Here is a 20,372-nt window from a genome sequence, read left to right as displayed (position 1 = left end):
CAAAACACAAGTTAGACGATTCGAGTAAGTCTGCAAGCTGTGTCATTTTCACTGTCGATACAGAAATACCCAGTTTAGAAACACTTGAATTACAACTTCTTTTAAGTGGAAGAAGCTGTCGTGGAAGGTGAACATACACGGTTTGCCGGCCCTGCTCCAAGGAAGCTTTGAGAAACCGAGCGGTGTAGGACAGGAACATTCTGACTGTCAAACAAAATCTGAAGTGAGAGACAGAATGCTTGCTGTGCAGGAGACCTAGAGCTGCAGCCACAAGTTCTCACAGACAGAATACCAACAAACCTGGAAAGTACCAGACAAGCTTGCACAGAAGAGCCTCTCGCCAACGACAAACTTCTAAGAACAGGTCACACGAACTGGGGAAGACCGAATGTCCTCAGTCTCCACGCCTCCAACATCCCCAACCCTCAAATGATTCTTTTAAATCAATCAGGTTAAAAAAAAAAAATTCCTGACTGAAACTAATTCTGACTTTCCCTCTTTTTTCCGCTTCTATAAATGATGAAGTAAGGCCTCACACTAGTTTGGAATACATAGGACTACGTGTATACTAGAAAAAACACAAACCAAACCAAGACCTAGCCCTTTCTAAAGTTACTTAAAAGCACTGCTACTATTAACTGACTTGGTTGCCTGACAGGCACATCACTCTGCAAGATTTTATTTGTCGCACTCACCAAATGCAACTGAAAACCCATGCTACCTGCTGGGGCTGCGGCACTGTTCAGCTTGGCGGTCATTAGCCATATGTGACTATTTAAGTTAAAAATAATTAGAAGTAATTAAATGAAAACTGCAAGTCTTCAAGCTTCACCAGCCACGTGGGGCTATCATACTGGAGTGCACAAATACAGAACATCTCTCATCACTGAAAGTTCTACTGGACAGCACTGGGCCAGAGTATTTTCATGCAAGTAAATAGGCAGCAGGGTTACTTGGAAATTCCATCCATAACCACCAGCACCGCTAGTAAAACTGCAGTGCGTATCTTCTGAGAACTTATTTGGTGCCAGATGCGATACAAAGGATCTACATAAATTATTCCATTTAATCCTCACAATTATCCTATAAACGAAAAACTGCTATTATCAGACTTTATAATTAATACTTAGAAAGATTAAGTATTTGCATAAGGTCCTGAAGCTGCTAAGTGGCGGACCAGAATTCAAATCTAGCTGCATCTGACTTGAAAGACCATGTTCTTAACAATATTACCAAACCCTGTGCTGGGAGGAACGGTGATCCCATGACCTTTGCCCCTGGGGCCACACCATGGTTACGTTTCCTCACATGGCAAAGGGATGTTGCAGACATAATCAAGGTTACTAATCAGTTGGTCTTAAAATAGGAAGGATATCCTGAATTATTCAAGTGGGCCCAAAGTAAAATCTCGTGAGCCCTTAAAGGCAGAGAGAGGAAGCAAAAGAGGAAGTCAGAGAGCTGAGGCCCGAGAAGACCTCACCGTGCTCTTGCTGGCAGGCATATGAAGGGCCTGGGAGCACATGCCAAAGAAACACGGACCTCAGTCCGACAGCTGCAAGGAGCTGAATTCTGCCAACAAGGGGAATGAGCTTAGAGGTGGCCTCTTCCCCAGAGCCTCCAGATAAGAGCTCGGCCCAGCCAACATCTTGACCTGAGTCTGGGAGCCCGGAGCAGAGGACAGAGTGGAGCCACACTGCTCCTGGACTCCTGTCACGCACAACTGTGAGAGCATAAATAGGTGGTACTTCAAGCCACTACATCTGTGGTGACTTGTAACGCACAGAAAATAAGTAGAAACCCCACATTTTCTTAGGGCCATACTGCTCTAAAACAGTTCTCTAAAATCTTAGTTCCTGAGAGGTAACAGCAACGAAAGACAATTCCCATTCATCGCCTTCAAGAACTGGATAGAGACTGCCATAACTATGGTTAACTCCCAAGGTCTGATAGAACCCAGGAGGTCTCGTGTTTCCTTCCTTCATCTTTATTGATGCCATTCACTGACCTTGGATGGAGGGAGATCCACTGCGTGAGAGATGCAATGGCTATGCTCACTCACAGAGGCCAGGAGCCTGGCCTGCCCACTCTCCTGATGGCTCTGTCTTCACAGCTGATATGCCCGCTCCCTGCTGGGATCAAGGATGCGGCTACCTTCCTGGCATTAGAAAAGGGGCCCCACTGAAACCTAAAGAATCTTATTCTGCATAAACCCTAACTTAGGTTAGAAAAGGCAGAAAGCCATGTTAACAGAAAAAAAAAAAAGAAATCATCATCTCAGTAGACACAGCAAACCTCCCATCTCATGGGGAACTACAGATGCCCACTCACCACTTTAACGGACTCTGCACTGGAGGTCCTAGCAAGTGAAATAAGGTAAGAAAAATAAAGGACCAAAAAAAGAAGAAACAAAAGTATTAGTACCTAAAGAGACTACACCTGTTCCCATAGAAAGTTCAAGAAATAGCTACGTACATTATTTGAATAAATGAGTTTAGCTAGGTTGCTGGATACAAAGTCAACACACAAAAAATTCAATATATTTCTATTATCACATCTAACATAAAATAAAACATAAAATGAAATTTAATGAAGAAAATCCACCATTACAGCAACATCAAAAATATTAAACTCATAGGAATAAATCTAACAAAAGATGTGTATGTTCTTTACAAAGAAAACACTGAAAGAAATTAAAGACACAGATAAAAATACACCATGTTTAGGAACTAAAAGATTAACACGGTACAAATGCCAATTCCCTCAAGTCGATCTAGAGATTTAATACAATTCCAATAAAAATCGCAACTTTTCTTCGAGGGTTGAGGGGGACAGAATTTACAAAGACAATTCCAATATTAATATGGAAATGCAAAGCACCCGGAAGAGCCAAAATATTCTAGATCATGGGTCAGCAAACTAAAACCATGGGACAGCTACCTGTTTCTATAAATAGAGTTTTACTGAAACACTGACATGCCCACTCATTTGAATACTGTCTGTAGCTGCTTTCCTATCACAAGGGCAGAGTTGAATTAGGTACAACAGAAACCATGAGACCAGCGAGCCTAAAATATTTACTACCCAGCCCTTAAAGAAAAAGGTTGCCAACCACTGTCCTAGACTGCAGAACTTTCTGTGACAATGAAATTACTACTATCCTGTTACAGTAGCCACTAGTCACATGTGCCTACTGAGCACTAGAAATGTGGCTACTAGGGTTGTATAACTGAAATTTTAGCTTAATTTAGTTTTTATTAATTTAAACAGGCTACTGTATTAAGACAGCACAGCTTTAGAATCTAGAAAAAGAACCGTGCTGAGATTTATTTTAGTACAAGGTAATTAAGGCAGTGTGGTAGCAGTGGTTTCTAATCACTGTATGACACCAAGAGACCTACATATAAGGATAACTGATTTACAACAAAGGTGGCCACAAGCGGGGAGCAAAGGAGTCTCTTCAGTAAACATTACCGGGACAATCCGATCTCTAAACACAAAACACGTGAGCCATACTTTATTTCTTATGCACAAGTCAATTCCAGACAGTATACGCAAAATGTGGTATACCCATACAATGGACCACTACTCAGCAATTAAAAGGCATGAACTACTTACGTATGTTATGCGTCATGCGCGAACCTCAAAAACATACTAAGTGAAAGAAACCAAACAAAAAAACTACATATGATTTCATTTATACGCAATTTCAAAAAAAGGCAGATCCCTACAGAAAGAAAACAGATCCGTGGCTGCTGGGGGCAGAGGAGGGAATGACTATAAACAAGCACGAAGAAACTTCCTGAGTGGTAGGAGTGTTCTAAAACTGGAATGTGGTGATGGTTACACAATTCTGCAAGTTTAATAAAAATCATCATACTCTACACTTATAAAAGATGAATTTTCTAATATGTAATTATACCTCGATGCAGCTGTTTAAAAGAAAATCAACTCCAGGTAGATGGTAGATCTCAATTTGAAAGGGGAACCATTAATATTTTCAGACAATAAAAAAGTGCACGCATACTCCTGTTACCCAGCACTAGAGAAGGATTTCTTAAAGAGAACATAGGAAGTACCAACTGCAAAAGAGAAACCTGGTAAGTCTATTTTAAAATGAAGCACTTCTGTTTGCCAAAAGACATCATTAAGAGGGAAAAAAGCGAAAAGTGAGTACCTACAATCCATATAACCAACAAAGGGCTGGAATCCAGAATGAATACAAACTTTCATAAATCAGTAAGACAGATTAACCAATAGACTGATGAGCAAAAGATGCAATCACGCACTTCACAGAAGTCAACTACTAACCAAATACTTAGTAACACATACACAGGTTACACAAAAGTAGTTAAAAGGAAAAAGACTGACAATATTAGGCTTGGCAAAAATGTAGAAAACTGAGATAGTCATACGTTGATGGTATAAGTAAAATAAGCTGGTACAACCACTGTGGAAAACCGTATAGAAGAATCTACTAAAGCTGGGTGTGTGGACAGAGTAGGAGCCAACAATTCCATTCCTGGCCACGTGACCAAATATAAGGAGTACACATGTGCCCAAAGATGTTCAGAACAACATTCTATTCTATCACAGCCACAAACTGGAAACAGTAAATGTCCACTAAGAGGAGAACGGATAAGCAAATGTAGCACATTTATACAGCCAATCACTATGCAGTAACAAAACAAATCACAGCTTCCCATGCCAGCATGGGTTACTCTCACCAACCTGATGTGGAATGAGAAAAATCCATCCAGAGAATAAATGCGTGGATATGCACGGCCTGCAAAACCCAAAAAACAGGCGACGCCAAGTGACAGTGTCTGAGGAGACATTGCTCAGGTAATAAAACTGCCAAGAAAAGCAAAATTAAGGAGACTGAAGAGAATGACAACTTAACGCAATGTCCAATCCTGGACTGGATCCTTGATTTTTAAGAGAGGTGCTATGAAGGTCATAAGAGGGACAGCTGGCAAATTGTGAGTATGGACTGCATATAAGATAACAGTGTTCTGTCAATGTTAAATTTCTTTCTTTCTTTTTTTTTTTTTTAGAGATTTTATTTATTTATGTGACAGAGAGACAGCCAGCAAGAGAGGGAACACAGCAGGGGAGTGGGAGAGGAAGAAGCAGGCTCCCAGCAGAGGAGCCCGATGTGGGACTCGATCCCAGAGCCCCGGGATCACGCCCTGAGCCGAAGGCAGACGCTTAATGACTGCGCTACCCAGGCGCCCCTGTCAATGTTAAATTTCTTAAATCTGATCATTGTATTATTGTGTAAGAGAACATCTTGTTCTTGAAGGGCACATGCTGGAATACTTAGCAGTAACAAGTCCTGTCTGCAACTTATTTTCAAATAGTTCATCAAAAATAATAATAGAAAGATGTGTACTCTGAAAACTGTAAAAAACTGATGAAAGAAATTCAAGACGACAAAAAAAAAAAAAAAAAAAAAAAAAAAAAAAAGGAAACACAGGGGCTTCTGGGTGGCTCAGTCAGTTAAGCGTCTGACTCTTGATTTCTGCTCAGGTCATGATCTCAGGGTCCTGGGATCCTGAGCTTTGTGCTCAGCGGTGAGCCTGCTTGGGATTCTCTCTCTCCTTTTCCCTCTGCCCCTCGCCCCCCTTGCACGCACACTCTCTCTCTGAAATAAAAAAATAAATCTTAAAAAAAAAAAAAGAAAAGAAAAAAAGAAAGACATTCCAAGTTCATGGATTGGAAGAACAAATATTGTCAAGATGTCTATATTACCCAAAGCAATCTACACATTTAATGCAATCCCGATCAAAACACCAACAGCATCTTTCACAGAACTAGAACAAATAATCCTAAACTTTGTATGGAACCACAAAAGATCAAAAATAGTGAAAGCAATCTTGAAAAAGAAAAACAAAACTGGAGGCATCACAATTTCAGATTTCAAGTTATGTTACAAAGCTACAGTAATCAAAATGCTATGGTACTGGCACATTAAAATAGACACAAAGATCAAAGGAACAGAATATAAAACCCAGAAATAAACCCATGCTTACGTGGTCAATTAGTCTTTGACAAAGGAGGAAAGAATACACAATGGAAAAAAGAGAGTCTCTTCAACATATGGTGTTGGGAAAACTGGACGGCCACATACAAAAGAATGAAACTGGACCACTTTCTTACGCCACACACAAAAATCAACTCAAAATGGATTAAGGACCTACATGTGAGACCTGAAACCCTAAAAATCCTAGAAGAGAGCACAGGCAGCAATTTCTCTGACATTGGCCGTAGCAACATCTTTCTAGATATGTCTCTTGAGGTAAGGGAGACAAAATAAACTATTGGGACTACATCAAAATTAAAAGCTTCTGCACAGCAAAACTAAAAGACAACCTACTGAATGGGAGAAGATATTTGCAGATGGCATATCCCATAAAGGATCAGAATCCAAAATACATAAAGAACTTACACAATTCAACACCAAAAACCAAACAATCCAATTAAAAATGGGCAGAACAGACATTTCTCCAAAGACATACAGATGGTCAATAGACACACGGACAGATGCTCAACATCACTCATTATAAGGAAAATGCATTCAAAACTACAATGAGATACCACCTCACATCTGTCAGAATGACTAAAATCAAAACCACAAGAAACAAGTGTTGGTGAGGATGTGGAGAAAAGGAGCCCTCATGCACTGTTGGTGGGAATGCAAACTGGTGCAGCCACTCTGGAAGACAGTATGGAGGTTCCTCAAAAAAATAAAAAATAGAACCACCCTACAATCCAGGAATTGCACTACTGGGTATTTACCCAAAGAAAAACACTAATTCAAAGGGACACATGCACCCTGTGTTTAGTGCGGCGTTATTTACAATAGCCCAATTACGGAAGCAGCCCAAGTGTTCATCAATAGATGAACGGATTAAGATGTGGGGTGGGTGTGTGTACAGACATAAAAGAGAATGAAATCTTGTCATTTGCAACAATAAGGATGCACCTAGAAAATATAATGCTAAGCGAAAAACGGAGTCAGAGAAAGACATATACCATATGTTTTCACTCATATGTAGAATTTAAGAAACAAAACAAACCAACAAAGGGGGAGAAAAGGAGAAAGGAGGGCAAACTAAGAAACAGACTCTTAACTATAGAGAATGAACTGCTGGTCACCAGAGGGGAGGTGGGTGGAGAATTGGGTGAAAGAGGTGATAGGGGTTAAAGAGGACACTTGTCATGATGAGCACTGAGAAATGTACAGAATTGTTGACTCACTGTATTGTGCACCTGCAACTAATATAACACTGTATGTTAACTATACTGGAATTAAGATAAAAAACTTAATAAATATATTAAAAAAATAATAACAATAATGTGAGCACGTGTGGTGGAGAGGAGAAAAATCAAGCAATTGTGACCAACGCTACTGGGAAATATGGGTGAAGGGTAAGTGGGTGCTCAGTATTATTCTTGCAGCTGGAGTTTTGAAATTTTTCAAAATAGCAAGTAAAAATTACAAATATCAAAAGGAAAAAACCAAGCAAATAAAAGCAAAGGCATACTTTCATTAACGTTCATACAGTGGTACCTCTTGGGAGCAGGAAGTCTGGGGGGCACAAGAGGAGTCTAGGAAGTTGGCAATGACAAGGTTCTGGACATTTTTGTGTTCTTTTCTGTACATGTGTTATAGTTCACAACTTTAAAAATTAAATGTTTAGGGGCGCCTGGGTGGTTCAGCCAGTTAAGTGGCTGCCTTTGGCTGAGGTCCTAGGATCAAGCCCAGCATCGGGCTCCTTGCTCAGCAGGGAGTCTGCTTCTCTCTTTTCCTCTGCCCCTCTCCTCTGCTCGTGCTCTCTCACTGGATGGCTCTCTCTCTCAAATAAATAAAATCTTTAGGGGCGCCTGGGTGGCACAGCGGTTAAGCGTCTGCCTTTATTTATTTATTTATTTATTTATTTATTTTTATTTTAAGATTTTATTTATTTATTTGACAGAGATAGAGACAGCCAGCGAGAGAGGGAACACAAGCAGGGGGAGTGGGAGAGGAAGAAGCAGGCTCCCAGCAGAGGAGCCCGATGTGGGACTCGATCCCAGAACGCCAGGATCACGCCCTGAGCCGAAGGCAAACACTTAACGACTGCGCTACCCAGGCGCCCCAAACTTTTTTTTCATTAGTCACATGGCTTCTTTTCCACAAGTGCATTGTGCCATCATTCCCTTATCAGCAGTTTTTTGCTTTATTTCCTAAGTAGTTCCCCCTACCCGAATACAATTCTACTCAAAAGCCCATACAAATTAGACAAGTAAAGCATCTCCAGACAAAGCGGAGGCCTGGGTCCCTGGTGCCAGCTCAGGCTCCTCCAAACCCTTGGGAAGCACCACCACATAACTGAAGGACTGCAGAACACAATGTCAGAGCCACGGCAACTACCTTGAACTGCCCTGTCCAGTATGTATACGCTGCTCCCTACTCTAATATTCAGATGCACAACAGATTCTGGGGACATTTTCTCTATTTCCTATTAAGAACTAAAGGAAAACACAAACACGGATACACACAGACTCCTCCTTCCATCCTACTTCCATACCAGGTACTCCATGTGTGATACTAAAAAATTCAGGACCAGTTCCCTTTACCTGGAGCAGTGGATCTCACTGGGGGGGTCTTCCTCTTGGCCAAGAAGTTTCTCAGCTGTGCTTGTTTCACAGGGGACAGTTTAGCTACAAGAAATTCATGAACCCGTAAGTGCTTAAGACTTGGTTTTTAAGAAGGCAACAGAAGAAAACACAGAGTTAAAGAATGAGAAAAATGTGTTTACCTGGCACTCTGGACAAGGACTTGGTGTGAGATTCTATGGTGGTTTTCAACAAAGCGTTACGGAGACTTTCGAGGTCACTGTCAAAACTGAAAAAGGATCATGTTATATACAAACCAACTATGATGTAAGAAATCTCCCCAAATATAAATGTGAGAGATGAAAGGCTCCCCAACACAGAAACAGGAAATCTGACCAATCAACCAACATAATCAATCCAAAAGGAAGAGATTACAATCTCGAACACCCTCCCTCCCCAACCCCCAGCGAACACAGCACTAACAGAGCTGTAGCACAAAGCGCAGTTAGAACGTACACATTTGGCTTAAAGGCAGAAACATTAAATCAGCCTGGTAACTTCAGGAGTAAACTATCTAACTGCCAGGCCTGAAAGTTTCTACTCAAACAAAATGACAAGTCTGAGCTTCTAGACACGTTAATCAATCTAATTCTACCAGGTAATTTTCGAAAGAACAGAGCTATTTCTAGAGACTCTGCCACGTCTACGGGCGCCTGTTTCATTTGGCACGCTTAATTTAACTCTCCAATCATCCCCTGAGGCAGGTATTGTTACTCCCATTTTTAAGCCAAAGGAACAAAGGATCAGAGAGGGTGAGGAACCTGACCAGGATCACACAGGCAACAGCAGTCACTTTCAAACCCACATCTGAACTGCTCTACGACTTTTGCGCCTGACTCCCGAACAGTTATCTATTCCTTCAACCACATTCATCGAGTGCCAGTAGCATCGACAGGCCTGTTCCCCTGCACACCCATGAGTGCCGCTCTGGGAGGTGACATCCGAGGGAAGGCTCCACTGGGAGGTCTGGTTATAGAGACGGAGCTGCTGGAGACTGTCCACCAGGTGATTTAACCTCTTCCTCTGCTGGTTGATGATTTCCCGGTTGTTGGCTAGGGTGTTAAACAGGGTCTCCCGCTCTGGCACAAGCAAGCGTCTGTTGACAGCAAGGAGGAAAGAATTCAACATGAATGGTCCAAGTACTACAACTTTAACAGTGAAAGAATAAAATGGAGAACCCCCGGTGGACAGGCAGCATCGGGAAATTAACCAGAATATAAAAACGGGATGAAAGCTTCACAAGGAAAATAAAGAATGAGGAAGGAGAAGTTTAGGGTAAGTAGGCTGGGCCTGTAGCAAAGGCCAGCAACATCAGACAAAACCTCACAGAGATTCCGGGGAAGAAAAGGGCGGGGAGTGTCAAAAATGGGGGGGGGAATGCATTCAGCTACATACTTAGGGTTTGTCTATTTTCCTGCATGTCAATTACACCAAGAAAAAAAAGCCCTGGGGTCCACTAGAGATCTATGGGAATCAGTCATTTCTTCAGGGTGCTGTTAAGAAACACTGGGATAAGATCTTGGTGTAGGAACAAGGAGGTACCCCACCTGAAAGATCTAAAACAAGAAAGGAACAACAGGCCCTTTCTTTCTGGTGACAGGGCAGTTCAACATAAATTTTTAAAAAGGCATTTCAGTAGGGTACAAGGTAATATTTAGAAGGACTTCAAAACAGAGATGCGCTAGAAAAGTACAGATTTATGAACTTAAACTCTGCAGAAAAGAACTTAAAAAAAAAACATGTAAAGTAGAAAATCCACGGTTGTCATAAAGGGGAAGAAAGCCTGGTCTCTCTGTTAGCATCATATACTTTGTAAGAAGCAACTTACTAATTGGCAGAGAGCGATCCATCTGTCACGCAGAACAGAAGGCTCCTGCTGTCAGGTCAAGCCAGTCCCTCCCACGCGCTTGAACATGAATTCAGAACCAGCGCAGTGAGCTGGGAAATCTCTAATGGGGATCGACTGCCCAGGGGACAAGTGCCCAGGCCACAGAATCCTCCCCCAGACCAGCGTCTGCAGCATCGAGGCTCACCTCCACCTTCCCCTACCTGTGCTCCAAACTGAGGCTCTCAGGTCAGGTAAAAAGCCTTCCTCTGTGTTGTACAATATGACATATTAAATTCTGTTTACTGAATTTTAAGCACACTCTAGCCCAGCCCCTGACATCACACCCAGCTTGTCCCACTTACAAGTTCTGTGATCCCACAGAACAACAAGTAAACAGATCATTTCCCAGTTTGGTTCCTTACAGGCCTAATCACAATAATCAAGTGTAGGTGTTTCAGAAGCCGAGCACTTTGAGGGCTCATCTGTTTCTCGGCTTTCCTGTGGGCACTTCACTGTTCTCACGAAGTATCGCCTTCTATTCCTTCAGGGAAACAGATGGCATACAACCAAACATCTGGGGACAGAAGACCAGGGTAGTACAAGGTTTTCCTGCGCCTCTCTTCCCAGTTATCCACGCTAATTAGGAATGTTTTCTCAACAAGAAGATTTGGAATATACAGAAAAGTATAAAAGAAAAATTTCTCTTAATCCCATCTCACAGATATAACTGAATATTGTGACAGATTTATTTCTAGCCTCTTTTCTATGTTTAGACTTCCAAACTGAGATCATCCAGTATGATTTTTATCTTACCTCTTCCATATTTTCTGGGGGGAAAAAAATTCAGTGGTTACACAGTACTCCACGTTAAGAAAAAAATGTGACTGGACTTATTCAGCCACTCCTCTAACTTCTAACATTAGGTTGAATCCAACTTTTCACTGTCCTAAATCGTGCTGCAATATAAATTCTTTTATGTAAACTGTTGCAAAGGTTGCTATAATTTCTGTCGAACAGATTTCCAGAAATACAGTGACTGGGTCAAAGAGAAAGAACCACCGCCGGGTTCTGAGTCAGGGCCCGTGGCGGATGAGCGACCTCGCTCACTTTTGTCTTTTCTTTTGTTCCAGATGCCGGTCCCATTCTAAGTCTAGCACGTCGTTCACATCTTGGACAGCAAATCTCACGTATTGATGAAGGCGCCGAATTTCCTACAAGAAAAGGCGAGAAGGCAAATGACTTGAGTTTTCCGGTAGCTGGAGGAGGGTGTACCAAAACAATCAAAATAATCATACAATATTTCTATACCGAGAACCATACTGAACAGAGAAAATAAAAGAGGCTTTAATATAATCATTAGAACGTTATAATTAAAACAAAACAACAGAACTCAACCTTTTTAACTGCGACAGAAGCAGCTACCAACACAGGCAAGCAGGTTGGGTGTGCCGGCCTAGGGCTCCGGGGAACACACGCGGTTGCTTATTCTCATTTGTCAGCTCCTATAAAGTAACTCAGCACGCTCTAGGAATGTTCCACTGCACTCTGTTGCTCCAACCACACATCCATTTGGCTTTTGCTCTCCCACCCATGAAATTAACTATAATACAGACAAAATTATCCTACAGAAGTGCTGAAAATAATTCTGAACCTATCTATTCATAGCATAGGACACGTAAGTCTTCTTACCAGTTAGGAAAAACTCATCTCTTCTCAAAGAATAGTATCAGCACTAGACAGGGAACTGACCATTCACTAAAATTCACACCGATTTATTTGAGGCCTGCAGTAATTTTCTTTAGACTTCAGTCTGGTGTTAACTTTCATGGCTACACAACCCGACTCTCAAAAATGAAAAGTGAAATCAGGATGAAGCATTCCATTAAACATGTATACAGAGAAAGACAATGTGCTATACGCTAGGAATAAGTTTTTACACCTGTACAAAGTTCTTACTGTGCTTAACTGTATTTTCGAAATTACTTTTGGCTAAGGGTGTACGCCCTGAGTGAAAAAGAGCAAACTGGCCTTTCAGAAGAGCCGGGCTGATTCCAGGAAGCAGTAGTAACCGTAGCACCAGGGATAACTCGCAGCTCACTACTTGGATGGCTGCAGGGAGGCCCTCTCCTTTGAGCACCTCAACTGCCGCCGTGCCTCGTGCGTTCGCGAGCTGCTGCTTCTGAGTGCCCTCCCACTCTGTCTACCAGAAAAGCCAACTTCTCTTTTAAGGCCTGTCATAGAGACTTCTTCTCTGTGGCTTAGCTGCTCCCTCATCTGCACTGCCATAGCAACAGATCCCACGTTGTATTTCTATGTTCCCCTTTCCACTGCCACTTATCCAGCTGCGGGAACGGCCCAGAGCGGCACAGTCCAGCGCGGCACAGTGGGGAAGAGCACGGGCTCCGCACCAGAGCCAGGCTCCAGCACTGATTCATGGGGACACCTGCGCAGTTCCAGTATCTGTTTCCTTACCCTTCTTTTGCGCATGGTATGTGCTCGATAAATGCTATTATTATCTGCTTAAGTACTGTGAAAAAAAGAAAAGCATTTCCTTTTGAATGGGGGAAGTGTTCCCCCAAAAGCTGCATGCTTTTCTTTTAGTTTGGACACAGAGCAAGAGGTGAAAACGCACGGAGGAACAAAGTGATTCTAGATGCAACAGGGAGGTGGTCGTTTGATGAGTGGCAGGCAGGGAGCCTGCTCTCTCTTGCTAAGACAGTAAACACCCACAGTCCTCCAGCAACACCACAAGGGCTGAGAGACACAGCAGGGGTTCCTCAACCTCTCCAGGACAAGGATCACTTCGTTCCTTTTCCTACTACCAGTCCATTTGCCAGGTATGGGATGGAAATGGCAGAAAGCGTAGAGTCTGCGGTCTCAAACTCCCCGAGGCAGGAGGGGATTCATCACACTCACAGACCTCACATTCTAGGGGAGGAAGTTCAGAGCGGCCACCTGTGCACCATTTCCCACCAGGACTCTGGGCAAATGTGAGGAGGGAGGAGGTGACCCCTCTAAAGACTGTGATGCTACAATTTTCAGTAAATTGAAAGACGAAAACAAAAACCAGATTTGGCTACAACAGAGAATAAGAATAATTATAAATGAATGAGAGAAGTAACTTTGCTGAAGTATGGTGTACAGGAAAGAGCCCCAGCAGGTGGAGCTTTCCAACTGTTCGCTCGTACTAACATCATCACCGTGGTCAAGCTCCTGAGACCACGGAGCCCAACTTCCTCAACTGTGTAATGGTATCAGTAACTCTCATCTTGCAGTGCAGGTGAAGTCTAGAAATAATGTGTAAAACACACCCAGCACCGTACTTAGCGCTCGAGTAACTGCGACACAAAAACTTATTATTTATGATCTGATTTTTAAATATATATTTTTCAATGGTAGGCTTTCTACCAAGATTACACTTTAATCAAGAATTCTAATGTTAGTTTTAACTCTACAAAACATGAAGTGGAAAAGTGCTCTTTTCCTGGTCACAGCCAAGGACACCTATGGAAAGTGGGCAAATTATTCACAGGAAATCGACAACTTCCTAAGGGCAGGCACCCGCACCAAGACCTCGCAAAGGAGAATGACCTGCAGGAGTCCATTTTAAACAGCTCACTTGGGCTGGGTTCTCCTACCTGGAGCTGGGCTTCGCTCTTGGGGTCCAGGGGTCTCTTATAGAGCAAGTGCAGATACCCCGAGTCACAATCCCTCTCGTTTTGTTCCCTGGCTTCTTCCACACCAGCAAAGCCCTCGAGTAAAGTTGTTTTCAGGGTACTGATATCTCCATGAAGAGACTAGAAAAGGAACAAGGGCCGTATTGAGACAAAGAGTGGCATTTCTGAGAAACACGCCTTTCTGTCCGGATCAAGGACAACTATTTGGTGTTTCTCAAATAGCTTACATGATGCACCTGTGAGTATTCAAACAGAAATTCATACAAAAAAGAAATGCACTGCTTGGAAGGGAAAATACAAATATTCACTTTTTTACAGTTATTTTTTCTTCCTCATTGAAAAACCACATATTCTAGTGACCAGAAACTCAAAGAGTAAGAAAAGCTACTGACAGTACCTACAGTCCCACTACCTGGAGACAATCACTGCCGACACCCCAGAGAACTCTCCTCTTTGCAAGCATGTTTTAAGAGCGGGGCTCTGGAGGCAGACAGGCCGGGACTGGCACACGGCAACTGGGTAGCTCGGGGCAAATTATTTCACCTCTCTACGCTTCAGCTTCCTGACTTGCAAGACAGACAGAGCAATACCACCTACCAAACAGGACGGTTTGAGATCAGCAGTAATACTTGGTATTTCTATACTGTATATGCTCTTAAACCTAACTCTATTATAACCTAACAATTTATTATAAAATAAGGTAAATTTTCAAATATACCTAAATTAGAAAGTATAATAGACTTTTATGGAATGGCTGGTATAGGTCAATGGGGTGGAAACTATTATTCCATTTTCTATATGAGAAAACTAAAACCTAGAGTAGCAACATTAACTTGTCTAAAGTCATATAACTTGTTAAGTGCCAATGAGAGGATTTGAACTTGGGCATTCCTAGGTGAACTACCCATTGTTCTAAAAAAACAACACTGGGCCCTTGGAAGAATGGAGTGCTAGGAGAGCAACAACGAAGTGCAATCCAACTCCGGAAGAACGTCAGCGAGCACAGACCTCCGTGGTCTCTTTAATCTCCAAAAGGAAGGTGTGCAGGTCGTCGGATTCCGTTCGCAGCATCTTCATCTCCTCCGAAGCGCCCACTTGGAAACAGGCTTTGGAAGTCCGGGCCTTCAGCTCTCCCAACTCCTTCTGAAAGTGTGCAATCTGTGGGAGCCAGAAAAGAGGAAGGCCCTCGGTCTGAACGCTGTCACTGCTCCCGGGCCCTCATAGCAAGTGGCCCCCGGGCACACCACGGCTGAACACCAGGACAAAACAGTCATGCACAAGTCTGCACTCGGAGCCACGCCAGGCGCACGCTCAGAGCTACTTCTGGAAAAAATCTGCAGGAACGACTTTACCTCCTCTCCAATTCCAGCCATCACAGGATCTGACTCTTTCCACTGATGTCCCTGTTTTTCTGTGACTGGAGGCTGAAGTGACTTCGCCTGAAATGGAAGGCACAAGGTTGACAGACGCACCCCCACCACACGTATGGCCTCTTGAAGCAGCTGCTTCAGTGCCTGGCACCCTCACAATACAGTCACTACTCCCTCACCCGTTCTTTTGAACCCATACTGACAGGGTACCTTGCTGTGAGGCATGTTCCAGACAGTGGAGAGAGAGGTGAACAAGACAGAGGAGGTCCCTACTCTCCTGGCAGTTAGGTTCTCCTGGGCCAAGACAGGTACAAAGTAAACAAGTCAGATCATTCCAGCTGGTGATAGTGATAGGACAAAAGTAAATAGAAACTTAAGAAGAGAAAGGGGGCACGACTGGAGAGAAGGCCCAGAAAGTCCTCACTGAGCACAGTCTCTGGACTGAGTCCTGAGGTAAAGCAGAAACTTATGGAAAGTTCTAGGGGAAACACCTTCGAGGCAGCGAGGGAGCAAGCACAGAGACTGCGAGGCAGGAAAGAACTCCGGCATGCTGAAGGCCAAGAGATAAAGTAAATGTGGGCCAGAGAAGTCAGGGAGGGAAGTGGAAAGGGCTGGGCAGGTCATGTACGACTAAACCAAGGAGTCTGGATATTTTTCTAAGAGTGCTGGAAAACTACTACTGGAGTTCCAGGAGAGTTTGTTCTTTGATTTAGGATTTTAAAAGATCCTTCTTGCTGCTAAATCGAGCACAGATGTCAGTGAGAGGGAGAAGAAATAGGGAGACCAGTCAGGAGGGTAACAAGGCAAGAGATGACAATGGCCTGAAATATGATGCTAACAGGGGCGAGAGATGTGGATTTATGCCACGCACCCGCCCCATCAGAGCACAACTGACACAATCTTCCGCTAGGAAGGACCAAGGGGAGCTTCTGTTAAATAGAGGGATCCAGAATGACTTCTGGGTTTGGGGCTTGAGGAAACCACCTGGAACAAGTTCTGGGGGAGACAGAAATCAAGAATTCTGCTATAGAGACATTATAACTTGAGATGGCTTTTAGATTATTTGATACCTACAGCAATTACCATATAGAGGATTTTCAGACTGCATAAGCAATCAAAACAGCAAACATTTATCTAATAAATACCACGTGAGTTGCACCATGACAAAAGCTAGACCTATAAGCTGGGCACTTACTACGCACCCCGTCAACACCAAGCATTTATGTAACAAGTCCCACAAGGCAAGCATTACGCCAAAAGCTAGACCTGTAAATGGGGCATTTACTGTGTGCCCTGTGGGGGTGTGTGCTGAGGGCAGGAATGGGGCTGTGGTTGGGGAAGAGAAGGAAAAACCATGACTCTGGTCCCGAGGGCATGCAAATCAAGTGGGAAAGTGACATAAAATTCTCTTGAAGTTAAACCATAATAATAAACTGAGGTGACGGATTGTAAATCTAAATATGAATAGAAAATAATAAAGCTTTTAGAAAAACACAGGAAGATCTTTTTGACCTTGGAACCAGAACACACAAAGCACTAATCATAAAAGAAAAAGTGACATACTGAACTATATTAAAAACTTGTCATCAAAAGACACCACGAGCAGAATGAAAAAGCAATTCACAGAGAAAGTATCTGTGTTATCTGTGTCCACACATGGATGTGTGTACCCAACAAGGAACTCTTACAGAAATCAGTAAGAAGACAGACAACCCCATAGAAGAATAGTTATAGACTTGAGAACAGACACACCATTAAAGAAGATATTCAAATGGCCAAAATCACATGGAAAAAAGACTGAATTGTAGTGGTCATCAGGAAAATACTAATTAAAACCACAAAATACGACAATAAGAAGTGAAAAATAAACCGACGAGGATCCGGAGCAGCTGACTCTCACATGTTCTCGGTTGGCATTTACTGAGGAGAAATATACACGTATGTTCTATAACCCAGCAATTCCACTGCTCGGCGTGCGCCCAGCAGAAATGCATACATATGTTCACCCCCAGACCTCAACTAGCATGCTCACAGCAACGCTATTCGCAATAACTTAAACCTGGAAGCAATACTTGTATAGCCACCCAATGAACTCCATACAGCCACAATGATTGGATCAATCTCACAAACGTAATGTTGAGCCAAACTGCCCGATACAAGAATACACACCGTGTGATTCCACTTTAGAGAAGGTATGAATAGGCCAAACTAAGCTCCGCTGTCAGAAATCATAGCAGGGAGCCCCCTTCGGCAAGGGATGAATAACTAAAAGGACACAGAGGAAAAATGAGGGAGAACTCTGGGGTCCTGGTCACGTGCCATTTCTTATCTGAGTGTTGGTTACCAAGGTGTATTCAGCTGGTGTATGGGAATACTTTTTCCCCCCATGTGTATAATATGCCAATAAAAAAATTAAGTAAAATAGACTGAGATGTCGTGGATAAACGGAGATGTTTTGGAAAGCACAGAAAAAGAGGGCACTGTATAGATTTCTCAGTTACTTTGGGAACGAGAGAAAAAATCAGGCGCTACAGTCTTTTCAGACAGAGAGAGAATACAACAAAGTGAACAGCACAGTACGGACAAGCTCAGGAGCCAGCAGAGAAAACAAGGCTAAGACTCTGGGATTGAGATAAGTGGCTTTTAGAAGCACACATTACAAATGTTCCAAGCTCATATTTTAGTATTTCCCATCACATAGCCCTGAGCACTATTTCGAAGGCATGAGTTCTAAAACACGAAAACCCATTTTATTATAAACACGCATGACGGGCAGCAGATGAATACTCACACCATGGTAAGTCGGGCCTGAACATACCTGGGGAGAGCCTGACTTTGCCACTGGAGGGGTTATCCTGGGTGACTTCTGTACCACTGAGGGCACGGGGCCTGGGCTGCCCTGAGTAGACCGCCCTGCTGGAATAAGACGTCAGAGAAAACAGACAGCGTTTCTTGCCATTATTTCTCCCAGCATATGTGTCCTTCCCTAAAATCTAAAAAAAAAAAAAAAAGCTTCTCGGTGTCCCCAGCCCCCTTCATGATTTTTGTTATTGAGAGTGACACCAGTTTGTTAGGCCTGTTCCAAGATAACGAAAAAACATGTAATACATTTTTAAGTTTTCAGTAGTACGTTTTAGATGGGAAACTCTTTTATAAAGCAGGTAAAACTGGAATGTCTCTGATAGCAATAGGTATGTGCATGTTTGTGCAGGCCCAGGAGGCTGGCCATTTGGCCCATCCTTACTCCCCAGAGACTCCTGTTGCACCCCTGGGAACTGGGGACAAAGTTCAAATAATCCCATTACCTTATAAGAACTCGCAGGGTCTTCAGGACCCTCCTGGAAGCTTCTAGAACAAGTCTTGCTCTTTTGCACATTAGAATCACCCAGGGAGCTTTTAAAAAACAAATATACCAAAAACTCATACCCAAACCTCACCTCCAGAGAGCATGATTGGACTGTTAGGGAGAAGATCCTCCAAGGAGTCTAGAGTGCCACTGGAACTGTAATCCAATAACCCAGGACCCTCCAAACTTTAAGAACTAAATAACGGCAACGGGGATGGGGGTGGGGATCTGGGTGGTGAGCAGTGGAAATGGAGACCATGTATGTGCATCACAGTTCAAATGTTCTCGCCTACACTGAACACAGATGTGAAAAGACTAAGGCAAGACTCTTTAGCTTTCTGGGTCATAGACAGACGTCTTTCAGAATTGGAGGAAAAGTCCTAGAATGAAGTGACTTTGGCAAACTCCACAAGGCAGTCTTTTCTCCTGAGCAATAGGTAAGATAGGTAAGAGATATGATTTCAGGAATTCCCAGCTCAGTGCCTGCTCAATATTTACCAAGATAACATTATTCCTGACACTCAAACACTCAATGTTTACCCAAACATGTCTGGCTACGTATCATCGCTGACATTCATGAAAATAACCCACTTAAAAACTGAGACACACCTGCAAACACCATCTAACCACATGAGCAAATTCATATTACTCGTGTCAGGACAAAATGAAATCATGTGACATGATACGCATCACCTACGTGGTATTACTGCCCAAAACTTTTATTTATTTATTTATTTTTTAAATTTTATTTATTAATTTGACAGAGAGAGACATCCAGCGAGAGAGGGAACACAAGCAGGGGGAGTGGGAAAGGGAGAAGCAGGCTCCCAGCGGAGGAGCCTGACGTGGGGCTCAATCCCATAATGCTGGGATCACGCCCTGAGCCGAAGGCAGAAGCTCAACGACTGCGCCACCCAGGCGCCCCTGCCCAAAACTTTTAAACAGAATCTCATCGTGTGGAAACAATCAAGTCCAAACTGAGGGACCGTTCCCAAACTACTGGCCTGACCTCTCCACAAACGTCAATGCTGAGAAAGATGAGAACGGCTAAGAAATATCTGACACTTAGACTAAAGAGAAAAAACTGGAATAGAACATGTAGTCCTTGACTGGAGGGAAAAAGCCATAAAGAACATTATTGGGATAATCGTGGAAGTGTCAATGTGGGCTATTGATTAGATGATGGTTACACTTCCTGAGTGTGATAACATATCACGTACCCCTGTATTTATGAGATATGTGCTTATGTGTTTGGGGGTGAAGTCTCTGCAATTAACTCTCAAGTATTTTATTTAAAAAATATATGCTAAGGGCGCCTGGGTAGCGCAGTCGTTAAGCGTCTGCCTTCGGCTCAGGGCGTGATCCCGGCGTTCCGGGATCGAGTCCCACATCAGGCTCCTCCGCTGGGAGCCTGCTTCTTCCTCTCTCACTCCCCCTGCTGTGTTCCCTCTCTCGCTGGCTGTCTCTCTGTCAAATAAATAAATAAAATC

General features: G+C 43.0%; 1 protein-coding gene across 5 annotated transcripts in view; it reads right to left on the bottom strand.

Moving 5' to 3' along the window:
• NUP214 (nucleoporin 214) overlaps nucleotides 1–20,372 on the bottom strand; it is a 94,348-nt gene that overhangs the window by 53,666 nt on the left and 20,310 nt on the right. For 3 of the 5 annotated variants that reach the window (XM_040632079.1, XM_040632081.1, XM_040632082.1), the window contains exons 14-21: nucleotides 18,355–18,452; nucleotides 15,519–15,605; nucleotides 15,175–15,324; nucleotides 14,128–14,286; nucleotides 11,597–11,700; nucleotides 9,575–9,757; nucleotides 8,805–8,890; nucleotides 8,623–8,706 (exon numbers count right to left, since the gene is read on the bottom strand). In XM_040632079.1, coding sequence (XP_040488013.1) covers nucleotides 8,623–8,706; nucleotides 8,805–8,890; nucleotides 9,575–9,757; nucleotides 11,597–11,700; nucleotides 14,128–14,286; nucleotides 15,175–15,324; nucleotides 15,519–15,605; nucleotides 18,355–18,452 — 951 coding nt within the window. The remainder of the gene's footprint in view (nucleotides 1–8,622; nucleotides 8,707–8,804; nucleotides 8,891–9,574; nucleotides 9,758–11,596; nucleotides 11,701–14,127; nucleotides 14,287–15,174; nucleotides 15,325–15,518; nucleotides 15,606–18,354; nucleotides 18,453–20,372) is intronic. The other 2 variants (XM_040632080.1, XM_040632083.1) reach the window with 1 other exon arrangement.

This window comes from Ursus maritimus, unplaced genomic scaffold (genome assembly GCF_017311325.1).
Source record: "Ursus maritimus isolate PB19 unplaced genomic scaffold, ASM1731132v1 scaffold_17, whole genome shotgun sequence".
NCBI lineage: Eukaryota > Metazoa > Chordata > Mammalia > Carnivora > Ursidae > Ursus > Ursus maritimus.
Note: the sequence above shows the minus strand (reverse complement) of the source record. Positions and strands in the feature narration are given on the sequence as shown.